At 41.2% G+C, this 14264-nt stretch overlaps 2 protein-coding genes across 8 annotated transcripts in view; one reads left to right on the top strand and one right to left on the bottom strand.

Moving 5' to 3' along the window:
• The window catches only part of dock7 (dedicator of cytokinesis 7), a 54764-nt gene that overhangs the window by 27287 nt on the left and 13213 nt on the right, over positions 1–14264 (bottom strand). For all 7 annotated transcript variants that reach the window (XM_079739842.1, XM_079739841.1, XM_079739840.1 and 4 more), the window contains exons 15-19: positions 3759–3876; positions 3489–3559; positions 1608–1746; positions 908–1009; positions 626–712 (exon numbers count right to left, since the gene is read on the bottom strand). In XM_079739842.1, coding sequence (XP_079595968.1) covers positions 626–712; positions 908–1009; positions 1608–1746; positions 3489–3559; positions 3759–3876 — 517 coding nt within the window. The remainder of the gene's footprint in view (positions 1–625; positions 713–907; positions 1010–1607; positions 1747–3488; positions 3560–3758; positions 3877–14264) is intronic.
• On the top strand, positions 9035–11884 carry angptl3 (angiopoietin-like 3; the record flags this gene model as incomplete). Its single annotated transcript, XM_079739846.1, has 7 exons — positions 9035–9574; positions 9701–9811; positions 10026–10137; positions 10243–10356; positions 10532–10627; positions 11209–11475; positions 11700–11884. The coding sequence occupies 7 exons, from the start codon at positions 9035–9037 to the stop codon at positions 11882–11884; spliced, it is 1425 nt and encodes a 474-aa protein (XP_079595972.1).

Genomic DNA, 14264 nt, shown 5'->3' on the forward strand with positions numbered 1-14264 from the left:
AGCCGCGGCTCAGTCGCGGACGATTAGCCGCTTTTGTATACCCAATAGCCGCGGCTATTAGGTATGCAAAACGAGCCCCTCCCTCTTTTTTACTTGACCACTAAGTTTGAAAGCTTTCTAACCATTAGAAGCTATTTCCAACAAACAGCTTCAAAAACATGTTTTCTGGAACTCATATACTATGTTTACTTGTTGGGAAAACACCATAATAGGTCTCCTTTAATTAATGAATCGCAATATTTTCAGAAACCCCAGTCCATCTGCACCACCACATAGACGGTTGGGACCTCAAATATGAAAATGGGCCATTTGGTAGACCCTTTTAAAACATGGGTGCACACATTTTGAGCAGGGGGGGCACCAGTGGGAATCTAATCGCTAACCCTGTCAATGTTAATGCCAAGCTCTACCAGTTTAGCTAGACAGGAAGATATAGTTCAAATCGCTTGATACTGACCCTGCAGAAGGGAAGAATGATGTACAAACATGAAAAAAGACAAATGGAAGGGAAATTCATTCTTCTGAAACTACTGTCAGCAAACTGTTGTCCTAGCTTGATTAACCTCAGTGAAGGGAGATTTGTGTTGCACAAACAACCGATACAAACAACGAAGAGGGGAACTACCTGTGTGTGGATGGCAGAAACCGTCACCACCTCCACGTTGAACACACCACGATGGTTGTCCACCCACTTCATCCCCGGCAGTGCAACCTGGCATGGACGCAAAATGTAAGAATGGAGATCCACTTGTACGGCTCGAAAGAGAACTCAAATTAAGTCTCGACAAATGAATGAAAAATATGTTTTGGATGATCAAAAATAAATCTGCCAGATTAACATCCACTAAACTTTCACTTTTGACTAATGATGAACTGGCTCCATGCAACAGGAAGCGGAACGTCTTACGTCAGGGGAGAGGACAGAGTAGGACTGCGGGGGCTTCTCCAGAGACACAGGCAGGCAGAAGTGTCCAGTCCTTAACCTCCCACTCTGAAGCATGGGGATCCACTGGGAAGGGGGGGGGGGGGGAACAGTCAGAGGAGAAGCACAATTAAACCTAATGTATTGAAATTCAAATGCAAACGACAGCATTTAAAAAAAAAAAAGGAAACATTTTATACAAACTCACTTAGGGACTAAATGAGGAGGTGATATAGCCGCATAGGAAGTACATTTTCCTATGCAAAACCATAATGTGGGGTTCAACAAACAAAAGTTTCAACATACAAAAGTTATATTGCCATATTCCCAGACATAGCAATATTGTAAAAAAGTAAAAAAGGTGTTGCCAGAAGCTTTCCCAAAGTGAATATTAATAATTACATTTATATATATATATACATATATATTTATCTATTTACCATTATACAGGCTTTTATTAAAAAAAATATGTACTGCTTTTAATTATTTGATGTATTTAGCTACTGGCTGCCTACATTTCCTTCAGGATTAATTAATTATCTATTGAGCCATCCATCCATCTAGTGTGAGTAGCATACATACAGGGAGTCCCATCCCATCCCATGGGCTGCGTGAGGGCCGAACTTGCTCTGCGCACCGCTTGGTGTGAACGGGGTGCTGTGGGCATCGAGCCTGCAGTACGTACCGTGTATCCGACGGGGGTCTCCAGCGGTGTGTTCTGCTTCTGTTGACAGCTGACATGATAGAAAGTGAAGAGGATGTGGTGGTGGTCCGACAGACTCGCCGGCAGCTTAATCTTGATTTCATCGTGGAAGTCTGGGGACCTGGCAATTGGGATCAGCATTAATAGGACATTGAAACTCTGTTCTTTTCTAAAGGTTGTTACTTCAAATGGTCCTGCCTCAAAAATATACAAAAACAAAGGTGTTCTACTACACATGTAAATTCGGAGGTGAGGTACCATCACAAAACATGACGATTGTGTTTTCAGCCGTCTTCCCCAATGCAAAAACACGTGACACGCCCCTGCCCTTAAACATGAGGTTTGGTTGTTGGACTACACTGTAGTCCAACAACCAAACCTTGTGTTTTAGGGCGGGAGTCACTACATGTACATGTCTACGTCACGATGCACATGCATACAGCTGCAATGCTGAACTGACAAGTCCACCCAGAGTTTCCTTTTACCAAACCCTTTCAGAGAGGAAAAGAAACGTCAATGTTTCTCAATTCAGATGGTTTATATTGTGCACTGATGCTAATTGAGACGCATTTAATTTAGTGTTTTAGTAAATAAATTATGAAATATAACTAATGGACACAACCTTTGAACTCAAGCAGAACTTTTTCACTGCAGGCGAAATTTTCATGATCATTTTACCATCATGGCAAGAATACATGAAGATTCCCCAGCCAGTTGACGACAGACAGTCAAGTTAGCAAAAAATATCCAACAATTGCATCCATTTATGGCCCGCAATATTTATAACATGGGATTTGTAGTCAACAAAGCGGAGCAAATGGCTATTGTTACAGCCTGTCAGAGCTGCATTACATAACCTTTTCTACGGTCCCATAGAGAGACCATCTCAGTCCGCAGGTCAAGGCACACAAACACAGAAGATTCTTTCTTCTTGAGTTTCAAACAAGGTCACAAGCAGCTCTTTGAGACTTCAAAAATGACAGTTTGAATAAGAGCAGAGGAAAGGAAGTTTCCTCAAGGGGACAATTTCTTTCAAAGGGACACCACAAGTAACCTTCCCCCTCACCCCCGCCCTCCCATGGAAAAGATAACATATTATTGGCTGGACAGAAAACATTAGAAGAGAAACTCTTAGCGAACAATTGATCATTGAACTTGATCTGTATTTTCTTTCTTCTTGAGCTGTATGGATTCAAAAGGTATTGCCAGTAATCTTCGACCCGGCCAGTGTGACTTTAACAGAATTTTAACACACAAACAACCACTAGAACCCAGGCCTTTACCTATCGCCCGTTGAGAGCGGCGACAAGAGAAATATTGGGCCATTTCAGAGGCAAACGGTTGAACATAATTAACAGGAAACAGGAGCAGTGGACTGGGCAGACAAAGGAGGAAAACACTTTCTAATGGGATGGCTTGCCCCGGTCACGCCGTACTCCTAGAGAATAGGTTGATTAACTTTAACCTTCAACGTCTGACCCCTGGGTGACGGATTGCAGGCCACTGGGTATCGTAAAAAAATAAAAAGCTAATAGAAGTGATAAAATATTGCAGAGCCCTGAGTCCCTATATAAAAGACGGAGTCAAGGACATGGCGGGCTTGGTGAACCTGAAGATACGCAGTGGAATACTGTCCACAGCCGCATGAACTCATAACACATCGTCAAATAAGACAAGAGCTTTATTCAATGAGATTGAGAATTGTTTCATAGCCCGACTGATCATGGCAATGAAGTTAAGCCAGAGAGAACAGAAATGACTGTCGCTCACGCACTTTCCAAAGCTGCATCGTCCAAAACCAAATACATTGTTAGGTAAAGGATTAGTCAGAAAGCACATCCTTTTAAAACATTAAGAACTTACCTGTTATGGTAGACCACAGAAGTGTAGGCCTCCTTATAGAAATCTGCACAACTGGACTTGCCGAATATCACCTTATGGATGAGAAATATCAAGATGTCAAGTAGAGGAGTGAAGGCCGGAGGATAGCTTCAAATCTTCCCCATAAACAACATGTAAAGCACAGTAAGCATGCAAGATGGCTGCTCCAACAATCACCTCAACAGAAATAAACTATAGATGTAAATATAGTTTTAAATCATGGTTGACAAAAAGTGTTCCATTGTGGGGTACCGGCAATGCGTTACTGGGATCCTCCCCATTCATGAACTGCACTTTCACGGTGATATTTCGTGCAGAGCCTTGGCGATTGGCGAAATTAAGACTCTGCGGATTCACGTACAACAGGTTCCTGAGGGAGAAGCATGAAAAGAAAATGATATGAATAAAAAACGATACCAATTATGTAAGATGAACTGCAAAAATATATGGCCCTGGGTAATCCATGTTTACTGTCAAGGGCTCAATATGAAAAATCATCTATCCAGTTAAGCCTGAGCTTCTGGAATATAACTTTTAATTTTGTTTTCAACCACTATGGCCTATTCAGCTTTTAAAGAACATGAAATGAAATGAAATGAAATAGAAGACAAAACATTATGAATATAAGTTTTATTTGGACATGAGGTCAGTAATGAGTATACATTCACACTACACATTGGTTGTTCCAAATTCCAAGTTGCCCTATTTGAATGATTGAATGCATCACTAATTAAAGCTAATTTAGTTTGCTTAGTTTAATGTGAAAACACAGGATATAGGAGGGAAAACGATTAAAAAATATATTTACTGAAACAGTAAGCTCACTGTGTGAAACTGTAATTTCAAGCGATAGACTTTTTTTAAAGCAATATCATGGGGTGTAATATAGCTCTCCCTCGGTCATCCAACTCTTTTTGGAGTGAAACTGCTGTGGTTTAGCATCTATGGGAATGGTTACACCACAGCCAGTGTGTACAATCAATCCTCTGGCCTCTGATTGGCAGATGAAGGAAGAGTGACCTGTCAATCATTTGTAGGGAGGCGGATGTGACCTCAATCCTCTGAAAATGAGTTTGGTCAGAGAGAGACGGCACTTCAAAAAGTGGACGGCCGGAAAGCAGGTTATAAAAAGGTGTACTGAAAGGGGTAGCTTGACATTGCAAAGTGTACACAAATCCTCAAGTAAACCCATCTTATAGTAGATTTTAACAAAACCAACTACTTATCATGTCTGGAAATGGGCACTCTGCATCTGGGAGTAAAGAGTGTTGCAGAGCCCTGATTGAGCCCTATTTGATCCCAATAGAGAGAACTTCAGACAATTCACCTAAATTCAAAATTTAGTAGGTTATATTCATCTAATGCCTTTCTGGCGTGTATTTCAAAGTAAATGTTTGCTGTAGTATTAAAGATACAAAATAAATATATATAACAGAAATAGCATTTTACCCAAAAAACAACAAAATCGTAAATAACATTTTCTTGCCATCTGGTTAATTGAGGGGGGGGGGGGGGGGGGGGGGGGGGGGGCAATCACAAACAGGAAGAACTAAGTAGCCCCAGACGACGTGAGAAACCGCAGTGACGCAGTACACTCTTTGGAAGGAAAGAGAGGGGATGGGGGGGTTTCCCACTGGGCCACAGCTGGAACCACAACAGACAGAGATTGTGGGATTTTAACTTCCCTGGAAAGTAGAGTAGGTTATCAACCTTTAACCAACACTTTTTAAATCAGGCACAGCATCCAGAAACAGGCATCCCAAATGGATCTTCTCTCCCAACTCAATGTTGAATAATCATTGTTATAGCACTGCTGTATATATCAAAAATCACTGCAAAATCTAAGTAGTTCATGAGCAATTGAGAAAGAAATTAAACTTTTCCCACAGCTATTCTGCCATGCTACTGATTGTTTGTAAAGAATTTTGCAATCAATATTTATTTTGATGGTTCTCAGACCCCATGGAAGTCTCTGCTTAGACTAAATATAAATGTAGTTATGACAAAATGTAAATGTGAAACATATGGAGTATAGTCAATAAGGTAAATCGGACAGCTGGGCAAAGCAGCCAATTATAGCACTTTGATTTAAAAGCCAAGTCTCACCTTCAACCCCTTACCGTAAGTTACCACTCAACTCCTTTTGCCTGTTCTGGGGGGCTCTAAGTCATTGTTTGACGAGCATACACAGAGATTAAAGGTCTAGTGTACAGAACCTACATGACATAAATTTAATATAACATTCATAAGTATGTTTTAATTGTATAATCCCATGAAAATAAGAACTGTTGTGTTTTTGTTACCTTAGTTTGAGCCCTTTATATCTACATGGGGAACAGGTCCTCTTCAACGGAGGCTGCCATGTTGCACCACCTTGGTTCTATAGTAGCCCAGAATGGGCAAACAGCTCCAGAGAGAATGCGTTTTTAAGACAATGAGTTTTTGGCTCAGAGTTGTTGGAGAGTGGAGCACATTTTGGGGCAAATGTGGACAGTACCCTTCAGTTCCAAGATTTCTAATAAATTTATTGTTGTGGAAAAAAATGCAATGAACAATTTCGGTCAAGCTTTGACCTATAGTTCTACTATGGAAGTAAATCTGTCTCATCTGATTTTGAAAATAAAAGACGATTGAATTTTAAGCACTGAATATTTATGCATTGAAATAACGTATCTTGTTATTAAATGTCACCTTGTTATTAAATGTGCTTAATAAATACATTTGATTTGATTAGCATTTTACAGACCCATACAATGGATAGGACGTTGATTTACCTTTGAGCATTTCCTATTATAGGCTTCTGTGTAAAATGCTGTTTAGAATCAACGTTTGTATCAAGAAAGAAAGACCCATCATCACAGCCGTGGCCGTCAACGAGTGTCGCTCTCCTTGCTTGACCGCGATCTAGCATCTATGATCGATTGCTCTTCCTTTGGTCCCCGGATGTTAACACTGAATTTCATGCATTGAATTTTGCAGCTGACTATTGCATGTTGAATTTGGGGACATTGAACTTATTTAAGTTTGATTTTTTAACGTTCAATATTTGATTTTGAATTTTTTAATAGGAGACATATTATACCACCAGGTGTGAGTGTGATTAGCCTTACAAGCCGTTTCGAAAATCTGCCCCATATGACATCATTAGTGGGCATGTCCACCTAGATCTGTGCTGGATAGATGAGCAACGTTTACTTCAGTCCACTGGGTAGGCTGGTAGACTGATCTATCCAGCACAGATCTAGGTGGGACACGCCCACTAGTGATGTCATAAGGGGCAGGTTTTCGCAACGGCTTGTAAGGCTAATCACACTCAGACCTGGTGGTATAATATGTCTCCTTTAACATTGAAAAATAAAGGTGAAAATGATTTGTTGAAAATGTAAAGAGTTAAATTCAGAGGCAAAAAATTCCAGATATGTTATTTCAATGCATAAATATTCAGTGCTTCAAATTCAATGGCCACCAAAATTTTACCCAGTGGATCTTCAAGAGAAAGAAGACAAAAAGCCAAGCAACTTGGACCAAGAACTCATTGGGAGGGATTTACAAAGAACCCAGATCATGCTGCCATCCTATTATATTAATATAAATTTCCTTCTGTGTATTATTGTTTATAGCAGTATTATTATTAGTAAATCTTTAATGTCCCTGGGGTAAAATAGAGGCGGTTGCAGTAGACAAGAAGATGGTTATGGAGTGTCACTGTGGTACGGAGGAGGAGTAATACACAATAACTGTCAATAGTTCAACAAAATATTCAAGAAAGGAATGCCTTTAAGACCTAAAGTAATTTGTACTGCATGTACTAAATAATGGCAGTATTTTTAGTAATGCTTTGTCACCATAACTGTAGCAATAGTTTCATGCATATTTACTCTCACAGAAACTTTCAATTACACAGGGAGAAGAGGTGCCAAATGGTGTGATTTGAGACTGCCAAATGGATTTTGAGAGTGCCGTGCAATGTGTGCCGTGTACCTAGAGGTGTTTAGAGAAATAGTGCCATGTTTACAGCTTTGCAAAACAAAGCAGAGGCACAGAAATCAATTGTACTATGTTCTGATGGTAAAATGAAATAACAGAAGAATTAATATTCAAATGGCTACCCTTCTACAAGGTTTCACAGTTATGTAACCAATATAAAAAGGTCTCAACATTATATTCCCAGAGACTTTAGGTAAAGTCAAGACCATCCTTTGTGCTACAGATGGAAGTAAACATGCTCAGTGGTACTTTCACAAACATAGACCTGATTACTAAGAACTCTGGAAGCATTCCTTACTAGAAGGATATAATTAACATGTAGTCATTTGTGGTGCACTCCAGCAAACAGAGCAAAATAAAAGTAAAACTCTGCTTTTTACAACTGTGATCCTCCATTTAATTAGTGTGCGCTAACTGCCATACGCTAAATCAGACATTCACATAAAATAATGTTCATAAAACATAATGATGACAAGGACCATTATATTAATATTAGCCAAGTTGGGAGTACAAGGTAATGCCCAAGGAGAAATGCAGATAACAATGCTCACTTTATAGCCTGTGATCATACAACTTACATTTACAACTTGGGAGAAATCTTAGTAGGAACCGGACTCAAATCTGCCTGGGTGGTCTCTAGTGGTATAGGGTTACTTAGGCTTAAGTCTGCAACCACATAAAAAAACTGAATTTTCCATAAAAGTAACTGAACATATCCGTGTTTATCAACTGCTCTGCAAACCATTCAGCAAATACTAGACATCACGTCTGCTGGACTATACATTCACATATAAAATCTCTTTAAAAAAAAGAAGATTGCTTATGATAGAAGATTAGTGGACATTGTCCACACATCATGTAGACCTCTAGCCATGACCCTGGTGCAGGATGACATGCATCAAACCCTGCAGCCAAGCTACCTGCCTGTCACACTGGGAAATATAGTCAGTGGCATGTAGAGAGAGCTCGAGAGCGACAGAGAGGTAAGTGAGGAGTTGATTAAAAAATGTGGGGGGGTCTCAGCAGGATTCTAAATCAAACCGGAGCACCTACATTTCCCAAAACATTATCAATCAGGGCAAACTGGGTGAGAACTATGAAGATATGGGATTGGTCAGGCCAGAAGATCCATCAAAACACTGATGGCCATTGTTGGCTTTCTGCTGATCAGCCAAAGCTCGCCAGCACAGTTTTGAGCGCAGGACAGGGTGTGGTATAGACTTTTTTTTTGAGGGGAGGGGGGTTGTGGAGAAAGGGGTTGATTTGCTATTTGCTCACTGCTGTGATTTGTTTGTTCAGGATAAGGGGGCTCTGGTGGGGGGAATAAACAGCTAAAACATAGCTGGGTTGATGAACAGCTAATCCCCCCTCCCTGCTCTACTGAGGGGGCAGTATATAACACAGGGCTGCCTGCCGCGCTCAGATCATTCTAACAGAGAGGCAGTCAGTAGGGGAGAGGGATAGAGGCTTGAGGACCGGACGCATAACACTTAGCAAAGACATTGGAAGCGAGCAAAGAGAAACCGTTTTTGAGTGCCACGATGACAAAGTTAGGTCTGTTCTTACTGCTTCCCCTGTTGGTCAGTTCCACATATTCTCTGCCCAATCGGGACTCCTCAGGAATGGAAGAGTACCCTACCCTGCCCAGCCACGTACTGACCCAGGCACCCACCACCACCGAGGCAAAGTCTCGCTTTGCCATGCTGGACGATGTCCGTCTGCTGGCCAACGGTCTGCTGCAGCTCGGCCAGAGCCTCAGGGAGTTTGTGCACAAGACCAAGTCTCAGATCAACGACATCTTCGTGAAGCTCAACATCTTCGACCGCTCCTTCTACCAGCTCTCGGTGGTCACCTCTGAGATCAAGGAGGAAGAGGAGGAGCTGAAGAAGACCACCAACTTTCTAAAGACCAACAACGAGGAAATTAAGAACCTGTCACTGGAGATCAACTCCAAGATAAATGGAATCCTGCAGGAGCGCGAGAAGCTGCAGAGCAAGGTGGGGATCCTGGAGGAGCGGCTGCAAGGGCTGTCGAAAAGTGTGGTTCCTCCTGAGCAGCTCAGGGAAATGGCGTCACTCAAGGTAGGAACCATGAGGTGTTGCGGTGGCTATTCTTAAAACTGAGCTATGCCGGTCACTGGTGGGTTTCACCATACCTTCAAAGTGATACCTGCTTGAACGCACTCAACATTTCACTGGCTGTTTCAGGAAGTGATTGACTCTCAGGAGAAAACCATCACAGACCTGCTGATAGCCGTGAGACAGCAACACGACCAGCTTGACTACCAGAAAACCAAGATTAAAAACCTGGAGGAAAAGGTAGGCTACAGCACTAAGCCTTACAAGACCATATTAGACCTAAGCCATAATCCATGCCCTAAGCACGACAAGAACAAACTACTCTTGACAGCATTTGCCCATTATAATACATTTAGTTCCAACAATCTGATACATAAACCTCAACACCTGGGAAATTCATTTTTAACCAAATTCTAATCGTCTTATTTTATTTGATTTGTACCTACTATCCCAGATGAACACGGACAACTTTCAAGACACAATTGAGAAGGATGTGGATACAGACTCAGAAAATTCAGATATGTTTGATTATCTGACAGGAAACTCAACTGTGATGGAAACTAAAGGTACAAAAAAAAATCGAATGTATTCTTATATGAGCAAAATGTATTTGTTGCAAACATGTCTGGCCATGTCCCAACTTGCAATTAAATGTATCTGCTCTCTTAAAGATATCCCCACTGACTGTAGTGAACTGTTCAACCGAGGGGAAAAAAACAGTGGTGTCTATACCATAATGCCAAATGGGTCGGAGCCATTCAACGTTTACTGCAAAATGAGTTTAGGTGGGTGAGAAACTCAAACTAATAAAACCCTTGAGATTTCGCTTTTGAAATCACAACCTTTGTTGGCTAGCACATGTTATAGGAGATGGAATGATAATTTCAGTGATTCGTGTTAGTGCTGAGTGTCGAGCAATGTAAATGGTACATGCAATGCGCATCAACTCTTTTTCTACAGATGGTGGTTCAACAGTCATCCAGCATAGGGTTGATGGCTCTGTGGACTTTGACCAAACATGGGAGAAGTATGAGTTTGGATTTGGAGATTTGGAAAGTAAGTTGACTTAAAGAATCTGAACAAAACATGCAAATAAAATTTGAAAGAGCAAACTAGAAAACTCCAAAGTAGACAAAAAGCAGCTCAAGAATAATTATTGTTATTGTTATAAATCCCCTTGAGGGGGACAGGAAACACACACAATATAGCAATATCTTTCAAGTACTTCCTGCCAGAAGTACACCAAAAGAACGATAGACGAAGCATATCAGCCTTTGTTGACAGAATGGCTTCCTCTGTTGTCTGAGGTCTCTTGCCGGTTTTCCCCTGAGGCTCACTAGACTTGGACACCCGCCCAATGAGAGTAACTCCCCATACCAAAGAGTCAATAGCTCAGGCATTTATAAGTGGCGGTCTATCTCCCACCAATCCCTACCTTCTTATCATAGCATTAAGTTGAATGGTATTCTACAGCATCATCACCAGGGAAAAGTGTAAATACAATTTAAAATATTCCAATATCCAAATTTCAATTTGTCCAAGGTTCTAGAGAAAATACATAAACTGATGACATCAATAGAAATTGCCCAACAAAGATGAAGAGTTGAGAGGCTGATCAAGACCCATTTGTTTTGCAGAGGAGTACTGGCTGGGCCTGAGAAAGATCCACAGCTTGGCCATTCAGAGAAACACAATTCTGCATGTGGAGCTGGTGGACTCCAGGAACGAGAGGCGCTGGGTGGAATACCAGTTCCTGCTGGGTGGTCCTGCCACCAATTACACCATCTACATCAGACGCCTGGCTGGGGACTTGCCTGACACCATGGCCAATCACACTGGAATGAGCTTCTTCACCAAGGACAGAGAAAACCTCAGGGACGTCGACTGTATTCGCAACTACACAGGTAAAAAGGACGGACTTGCCATGTTTGATTTCCTGCATTGCCCAACATAACAGATATACCTTAGCTTGCACCTCCAAAGTACTGGTTAATACTGACCGGGGGGATTAATATACCCTAGAGAGAATTATCAAGGGATGTGGATTATGAGGTTAAGGCTCGATGAAATCAAGCTAATTCATGAGTGTGTTTACACTCCTGATGTGGTGGAACGTGTTTTTATGCAGGTGGCTGGTGGTTCAGTGCCTGCGTGGACACCAACCTCAACGGGAGGTACGTGTGGCTAAGGGGCAGGGGGCGCCAGTCGAGACACAGGGGGATCCAGTGGAAGTCTAGCACGGGCGCCTTCTGCTCTCTGAAGACAACCACCCTTTCCATACGACCAGCCCCCTTGACCGACCACTTCAACTGAGACCCCTCAACTCTGCGACCTCCGACCCTTCCTGTTGGCTTCCCCTCAGCCGATAAAGAGTCTAGTCCAAATGCCACAATGGGTGAGGTCATAGGGTGCATGCGCAGTCAGAAGGTGACTTAGCCTAGGACTTCATGTTCCATGTTTTTAGCGGCCATACTTTTACGTTGCTGCCTCAAGTAGACTGCTGTGTGACACCGTTGCTGTGCTGGCCAGCAGATTTTTTTAAAAGGAGGCGATCTGGAACAGAGGAGTAAATTGCTGAGCTGTCAGCAGTGATGCAACTTTGCGCAGGTCATTGGTCTTTTGACCTCGGCCTGCTGCTGTTGACTCATTGCATTATAGCACTGTCCACACAAAAAAAGAGAAACTGTGGAAGAGGGGCAGTGGGGAGTGGGTGTAATGCAATTGCAGACAAACAGACTAGAAAGTGCTTCGCTGCCCAATTTAGTAATCTGGGATGCATCAAGACAGCTTTGTTTGTTGAATTATTCTATTTTGAGTGTTTGTTGAAGTAGTACTGCATGCTCCAGTAGAATAGAACCACTCATGTCCACAGGCTGAATATTATATCCACCAAGAACTGTACAGAAATCAGCATGTCCTGTATAATGCTCATTATCTCATTATACTGGATTATTTGCACATGTAACCATGTTTAGAAATATTATATTTCATGGATATGCAAATTCCCGTATCCACAGATGGAATGTTAACAGGTTTTTTATACATGATAATATACATAGATATCTTTGAATAATGCAATACACTTGTGTTTGTGTTTGTTTTGTATTTAATTTCCAGTCATTTCCATATATTGCCCTATATTTCTGAGTCATATTGACTTTTTACATTCAACAATCTGTATTATTCATGTTCTGATGAAGCATATTTATGAGAAAAACCGGTAAGCCTAAATAAACAGCATTTCAATATAATTACCAGTTGAGTAAGTCACTCACTGTTCCATAACTTACAATGACCCAATTGACCTGTCGCTAAGTTCCGCCCTTAGAATGCAGATGAGCCAATGATATTCCAGCCTCAACTATACTCGGACATCAGCTCGGACAACTACATTGAAAACAACAGGGAGAAGGCATAATATAACAATTTTATGTTTGATTTCTGTTGTTTGTGTAAAAAAATATAAACATGATCCAACGATATGCTTGGGGTACATCGGTATCCCGAGAGGCTGCAGAATGGGGTACATTTCATCCCTTTTCCCATACTACAACGGGACAAAAAAAAGTGTGTAATGTTGATCAGACTGTTTGGCAGGCCAGAATACCTACTGAATTAAAGCAAGTTGTCACCTTCTGTATGTATTTTAAAGTTTTGAATATAGCGTAACGTAGTCCCTTTTAATTGCTCCTGGATGATATTAAAATAATTTTCGCCCAAAACTTCTCCAAAACCTGCTTTGATATACTGTCATCTGACATTTTTCCATATGTTTTTGTTATCTAGTCTGGTTTTTTTTGTCCGAGTTCGTCAAGGTAACGACGGGGGCGTGACTTAGCGACAGGTGAATTGAAAACCAACCTGATCAAAAATCCAACACAATGCTTACACAGAGGACTGGCATAATGGGGGCAGCACTCTGAAACTAAGACATTCAGGTGGTTGGTGGAGAGCTGAAAGAATCATTTCAATGTGATAAAGTGTATAGTTGAGCACCGGCTTTAACAGGTCAAACTAACGCTACAACAATGAAGACTCATTAGATAATACTTTTTCCAACAAAATTAGTGTTGTGGGTGCTTAGCCCAAACCACTAAAGGGAATAACTGCAATCAAATCATTGAATACTAATGCTTCTAAAAGGTTAATGAGATGGACGTTGCTTAAAACCATAACACAGATGTGTCCCTTCTGTACACATGACCATAACTCATTGTCATAACATTGGGGCTCGTGGCATTTTCCCCATAAACAAATATAGAATTGCCCTTGAAATGGGGATGACCGAGGGCTTTGAACGCCCCGTCTAATAAATAGTTAACTTCTGTATTTGCCAAACAGGCCATCTTTAGATTTCCATTGGAGTCACTGAATATTGGTCTGTAATGTAACATAGAAAACATTTGATCAAATTGCCCTTGAAGAGACCCAAAATGCCCCCTGAAACGTTTTATCCAGGGCAAAATAAAGCCCTGGATAAAAATGGCCTACGTGTAGGGTAAATTTGAGATAAAAAACAATCTTATGGTAAACCCTGTAATAAATCGAATAATACACATGAAATATTCCAAAACAAGTGTTTGCTGTATTGAACCAGAAAGCGGTCGATCAATAAGGCCTGACCTGGGTGAAGGTTATCTGTAGGCAAATATAGCAGCGAGACAAACGGATTATCAATACTCACTCTTACAGA

This window comes from Pollachius pollachius, assembly GCF_949987615.1.
Source record: "Pollachius pollachius genome assembly, chromosome: 7".
NCBI lineage: Eukaryota > Metazoa > Chordata > Actinopteri > Gadiformes > Gadidae > Pollachius > Pollachius pollachius.